The 6835-nt window shown below is 44.1% G+C and overlaps 1 protein-coding gene across 2 annotated transcripts in view; it reads left to right on the top strand.

Moving 5' to 3' along the window:
* FADS2 (fatty acid desaturase 2) overlaps nt 1–6835 on the top strand; it is a 27638-nt gene that overhangs the window by 254 nt on the left and 20549 nt on the right. Inside the window, exon 2 of one of the 2 annotated variants that reach the window (XM_018565179.1) lies at nt 90–358. In XM_018565179.1, the coding sequence (XP_018420681.1) occupies nt 149–358 (210 nt within the window). In that variant the 5' untranslated portion in view covers nt 90–148. Of the gene's footprint in view, nt 1–6; nt 359–6835 lie in introns of those variants that run through there. The other variant, XM_018565178.1, reaches the window with a different exon arrangement.

The raw sequence follows: 6835 nt of genomic DNA, 5'->3' as shown, positions 1-6835 counted from the left end.
AAGACAGGTGTGGTTAAAATTTAGAGAAAGGTATAAAAACTGTGAGATTGTGAAATATAAGTGAATGCATTGCTATTATTTCCTGGCAGAGTGAAGAGGAGGTGGACAGGGAAGCTGGCACTACGTGCCCCCCAAGGAAGGAGCTACCATGGGCAAGGGGGGCCAGAATGGAGAGGAGTGCAGCTCCGGGTGCGTCAAGTCGGATCCTCGGTACGGTTGGGAAGAAATCCAGAAACACAACACAAGGACTGATAAGTGGCTAGTGATAGACCGCAAAGTCTACAACATCAGTGACTGGGTGAAGAGGCATCCTGGGGGCTTGAGAGTTATCAGCCACTTCGCCGGCGAAGATGCCTCGGTGAGTCCTGGGGCCACCTGCCGGTTTTTCATTTATTTTTATTTTTCCCCTGACCTGCAGAGCTAGCAATCATACAGCTGTATTTAGTTGATTCTCCTCTCACAAGAATAATTTACACCAAGGGAAGAAATCTGGCTTTTTGTGTTTCAAATCCTTTATTACAATAGATGAGAAAAAAAAATTAAAATAAGAAGATCCAAACACATTTGTTTAAATTATATTTTAATTCAGGGAGATATAATGTCCCATCGTATAAACCTCCAATAATAGTAGAACGACCCATCCGTGCAAAATCGGGTGTTGTTTGTGTGCAGGCATGCCAGGTAACAATGCAATGTACAAGGCACAGAGCTCGCTGCAGGTCTTACTATGGTGGAATATTGTTTGTATTGGGTTACAAAAAAATCGGTTTACTGTTTACATTTCAATATTATAAATCATGTTTTTATATTAGCAGGAAAGAAGGAAATACGTTTCTGTAAATGTTTTTAGTGGGAAACACCAAATAGCAAACGCTTTACAAATGTGACCTGTCAAATAATGTCATAAGTTATAGTGAAATCTCTTATCATCTATAGCTGGCTGTACACTAGAAGAGTCCATGTTGCTCGTGTATACATGTCGCCATCAGAAGTCATATATGTACATGCAAATTTGGATTTTGGTTATGGAATGTGTAGGTGGACGGCTCTCAAAGGATTTGTCAGCCCGAGTGTACCTGTTGTTAAGTAACAGTACAAAGAGTAGTGAGCTGCTGTACACTATCCTGGCCAATCACATTGGTTACCGAGTATGATTGTTCATTATGCTAATATTTCCTTAAACACATTGCTAAAAGCAGAATTAAAAATTGAGTCTTGAAAGGCATAGCAGTTTACTGCCCTATTCCCTTCAAGATTATTTTATTGGTCATCTGAGAACCCCTGCTTGTGATGCATAGAAAGGTGTTCAAGAACACACCCAATGTAGTCTGATTGCTCACAAAGCAGAAAGCTCAGTGTAAAAAAAAGTCAGTGGTGACAAGATTCTCTCAATCACCAATCAGATTCAACCTGCACTGTAGGACTGAATGTGACTAGCCATACAGGAAGCGGAGAGAGAAAGTTACACAGTACCGATTTCAGGATGTATATCCTATTGACCCTGTAAGGTGCTCTCTGGATTCTTGTTGCAGTGTGTTGTCTGTAACTAGAAATAAAGATTAAGTCCGATTAATATTGTCTAAATACAAGAGCCATGTGTATTCATACTTGAATCTTGTTATGCATTTTTGTATTTCTTCCAGATCTGTGCAGTAATCAAACGTAAAACGTTGCCTCTGTGCAGGAGCTTCCTGTAATAAAGACCGGTCACTGGTGCTCCCTCTGCTTGTGCAGGGTAACTGGTCTTGTATCCGCCCCCTCCTGTAGTTTTCTGCAGGCAGCCTGTAGTGGGTGGAGCCTGCTGGGTCCCTCCCACAGCTTTGCTCGGCTATGTGCTGCACAGTAATGATGTCATTGCTATTTTTACAAGGCATTTTGGTGCACACAAAGTTGATTTAAATCCTTTGTGGTTATTGAGGAATATATTAAAATTAAACTTTTTGTGCCTGGAGTTCAACTGTAAAGTAAACCGTGTGAATGCTCCAGTGTTTGCTTTTAATTCCAAGTTGAAATGAGCATACCCCAACTTCATACTTTCAACACTCTAAAGAGTCCCAGTACTACCCCACTGCCATGATGGGAGAGGTCACTGGATCGGACTGGGCTTTCTTGGACCTGTTTAGAATGTCTTTGTAAATATTGTTAAAATATGTTGTGCTTGAGAACAATATGCAGTAATCTGAGATGGCAAACGGGCAGAAGAATGACAAAAACAAAGACGTCCTCTTATAACTACTAGAATTAAACAAATGTATGTCTATAGGAAAAGTTTATGCGGCCTAACATTGTTTGCATGTTTAATTTCATATAGGGCTAGTTTACACCAACCACAGTGCGTTCCGGCCTAATTAGGCCGGAACGCACTGGATCGCATTCCGGTCGGCTCGCTTTGTTGTGGGGTGGGAGGCGTGGTGGCGCATTGAAGTGAATGGCACCGCAGCCACGCCCTCCAGCCGCACGGGAACTCATGGCACATCAATCCATGCGTTCCAGTCCGGTCAGAAAAATTGCAATTGCAGCAATTTTTCTGACCGGAACGCAGGCATCAATGTGCCTTGCTTTTATCCGTGCGGCCGATCTCATTGCAACCAGAGGGCGTGGCTACAGTGCCATTGAGGCTGATGTGAACTAGCCCTTAAAAAAGAAGAAATTAAATGTATATTAATGGATAGCCGGTGTCACCCAGTGTGTCCATACACCTACAGTCTATCAGACACACACCAACCTGGTGCATTGCATTCACATTCTGATGTCTTTATCATTGCAATAAATAAAAGAATATATAAGCATTGTATCTGTGCCTGTGAATGGGGATTTCATGCTGAAGCATTTTTTTAGAATGAAATTGAGTTTATTTTGAGATGACAAATTACACGGCATGACCGGTGATGTGCTGAAGGCTGACCAGTGCTGCAATGAGTAATGGCTTCTGCCTGGTGTGGTTACTTACAGTAAGGAGATTCATGTGTTCACATTGCTGACATGCCTCTTCTTTTCAAACTCTCATCCACAGAGGACTGCAGAGTATTCAGACCTGGATATTGAACTAATCCATCTGTGTCAATGGATTAGAGATTAGGGGACTCTAGAGCAGCCTTTCTCAAACTTTTTACCCCAGGGGAACCCCTAAATGAATTCTTAGGTCTCAGGGAACCCTTACTAAAACCAAAGAGGGTCAATGGGAAAAAATGCCTTTTACATTGGTGGTCAGTAGGAGGAATTCAACTCTTAACCTGGTGGTCACGCTGCCATCTTTACAGATAGATAACCAGATCATTGATATCGTGCTGCTGCCTTTGCCAAGTAGCATTGGCCTTGGTACTGTGTTGGCACCATCAAATGAGAGGTCAATCAGCCACAGTTTAAAGTGATACTAAATGCTAGGCTATGTTTACTTTATTGTATTCTCTGCAATGAAGAAGAACTCCAGGCAAAACTTGTATTAACCCTTGCAGTGGGGCTACTCCCGCACTGCAAGGGTTAACTGCTCGTTTTTGTCTAAGTGCTAAAAAAACAAAAAGGTTATGCTTACCAGGACTGCTGAGCCAGCTATCTGATTTTCCGGTCCCTGAAGCCTCTCTTCTCCTCCTACTCTGTACCGCTAGAATGTTCCTCGCCGTCCTCACGCCTATACACAGTGTATAGAATGTGATGATTTACAGAACCTTAGAGCACTACAGAGGAGGGGGAAAGGGGCGGGAAGGACCAGTTTAAGAGAAAGCTGGCTCCGTGGTTCAGGCGAGTATAACTTTTTTTTTAGCATCTAGACAAAAACAAGTACTTAACGCTTGCAGTGCGTGGGTAGCCCCACTGCAAGGGTTAATAAAAGTTTTGGCCAGAGTCCTTCTTTAAGGTAAAAGACATCCAGTACCTTTTTATGCCCCCCTCCCCGTCCCCAAACACCTATGGTCCTTTGTCACGGACATTGGATCCAGGAAGATCTGCGTCAATCCACTGAGATTCCAGGTTGTGGAGGAGAGTGCTGGGGGCAGTGGAGTGATAGGCTCCTGTTGCCATCTATCAAATTGTTGGGAGGAGGGCAGTGGAGGGATCAGGGGCGTGGCTTGTCTATAGACGAACACAGCTGGGTGCGAGTAACAGCCGGGAACACGCATGCATGAGTGTCTTCTCAGCAGTCAGCTAGCTAAAGGAGACACCCACAAACAGGTAGGGGGGCCAGCGGTTTGGGGGCCGGCTGGAGGAGGAGAAAAGGGACCATTTTTAAGAAAAAGAATCAGATAAAGCAAGTGAGAACCTCATCTAAAAAAAAAAAAATCCCTGTCCTTCCATCTGGAGGGGGGCTACTTTTGTTCCCCATGGTCCCTGTGTGTGTTGTAAAGTAGTCACCGCTCCAAACTCACTCCTGTGATAGACTATAATATCAATACAAATTAGTAAACTAAACATGCGATTGTAGTCCATCACAGGAGTGAGCTTGGTGCGGTGGCTACTGTACAACACACACCCGGACCATGGGGAACAAAAGTAGACCCCCTCCAGAAGGAAGGACAGTGTCAGCACCAATTCAGAGATGATTTGAGTATCTACAGCCGAGTGATACACAAATAAGATACATTTTCGGTAATAGTTAAGGTACTTGAATGCATTTTTAAGATTTAACTCCTGAGTTTAGTGTCACTTTAATTAGGGATGCACCGATATCGATACTTGTATCGGTATCAGTGCCGATACCGAATATTTGGGTACTCGCCCAAATGGTCCCGATGACTATCCTGATGCCGGAACGTCCAGTATCGGGAAGTCAAAACTACGGGTATCGTGCATCCCTTACTTTCATGGGAAAAGATCAAAGGTGATCATTTCAGGATCGACTGGGTGCTCCGTACAACTTACGATCTGCTTGAAAACAAGAATTTCCCGATGCATAGACCCACTTCCATCTGTGATTCAATCCTGTAGACAATGTTTAAAGATTGACCGAAGATTGGTCACAGCTGGGTGGCAATCGCTCAGGAAATAATCAATAGTTTGTAAGATTTGGTCACTATTAGTTTCATTGAACAAACAGAATGACACGTGTATAGCCAACATTAGCATGAGCAGTCCCCACCATTCTCCTGTGTGGTGAATGCAGCCTTTCTTGGGTATACAGCACTATAGCGTGGATCATTGAACCCAAACTACAGCAATCAATGTACAGCATATGAGTACTGCAGTCATTAAACATATACACAGTTAGAATTTCATTGAAAATAATCGTTTTCAGAATATTCATTCCATTGTCTAATGGTAAATGGGGTCCAATCAACGATTGTTTTGACAGAAGTGATTCCAAAAACGGAAGGAGCAGGATGGAAACTTTGTTCTCAAACGAACGCAATTCTTACAGTGAATGTGATTTTCGTTCGGGAAACTCCATTAATTCCAAAATCGAATGTTAGGATCAAGCGAAATTTCAAACAACATTCATCAAGTGTCTGATGGCATCCTAGAATAATATAGAGGAGAGAGCAAGGAGAGGCAGCCAGGAGAGGGAGTAAGGAGTTATAGAGGACTACAAATCCCAGCAATACATTATACAGCAATGCTACTTAATATGAAGCTACATACTTTGTGTTGTTCTGGGTTTGCACCCTGTTGTCTGCAGGTGTCCTGGTGGCCAGTGCAGGCTCTCAGGTGGGCTGTGCAACTCCCAGGTGGGCTGTCTGGGCTATGGTGTCTCACCAGGGGTCTGCAGGCGGGCAGCACGGTGTCAGGGAGCTGGAGGAGGAGAAGGAGGAGCAATCACAGATGCTGCCGCTGAGGTCCCCTTGCAAATGCGATCTCGGCCAGGCGCAACTGCCTGGAACCCGGATCTTACTCTGAGCTGCGGGCGCCTATAATCAGGCACAGGCTGCCCGCAGCTCAGAGGAAGATGCGGTTTCAGGCAGATGCGGCTGCCCGAGATCGTGCTTACCGAGGACCTTGACAGCCGCATCTGCCAGAAAATGTAAAGTGCCAGTGTCGGCACTGAGTGTCTTGTGACCGGGTGCCCGCTGGCTGGACACCCGGACACAAGACTCCAAAACCGGACTGTCCAGGTGAAAACCAGACGGGTGGCAAAATTCTAACCTTGTGTATCACACTTCTTAGATGACAATCTGTCGACATAAAATGTAATCCTGCACAAACTAAATGCCCCAGAGCACTGGCAGCATTCTCCATAGGCATATGCCTGACTGCACCATACCCATTGCTTTAAGTAAATACAGGCTGGGGAGTTTGCATTGTGTATTTCACTGGGAATATGTGTGATCAGCATTCAGAACTAGACACACAATGTCTGTATGCCGTATTACACTCTGAATGGTTCTACGTCTGTCTGAATCTGATTGTACGTGTCATTGCGTGCACTTTTGTTGTGACATTACAATTAGACACCAGATCCTATGATCGTTGTGTATGTACAGTATATATGTGTACTTTTTTGCTTCTGGGTATCTGTGTGGTCGGCTTCTGTCTCATTACAGGGCGCAAATCGTGTGCCTTAATCGTATAAGAAAATTAGAAACAGTGCCATAAAGGGTTTCTGAGGGCTGTCTCGTCTGTTAGAGACATCTGGTCATGTCTGCCTGTAGGAGGGGTCCAAATAAAGCAGCGCTGTGATTGGAGGAGAGCCTTCTGCTGATGCTCATTGAGAACAAGGGACGCAGGGAGATGCTAAAACGAGGTTACTGCAGTTCACAGCAGAGCAGGCAACTGGCGGTCAGGCGCAGTCAAGGAAACCATTACTGAGCATGATTAGAATTGAGCAGATAATATCTGATATCAGTGAAACACTCACATACCACAATATACAATTACATTAACATATTGCATATAATATATATATATA

This window comes from Nanorana parkeri, unplaced genomic scaffold (genome assembly GCF_000935625.1).
Source record: "Nanorana parkeri isolate BGI_ZX_2015 unplaced genomic scaffold, ASM93562v1 scaffold820, whole genome shotgun sequence".
NCBI classification, from domain to species: Eukaryota; Metazoa; Chordata; class Amphibia; order Anura; family Dicroglossidae; genus Nanorana; species Nanorana parkeri.
This window is presented reverse-complemented; position numbering and strand designations above follow the sequence as displayed.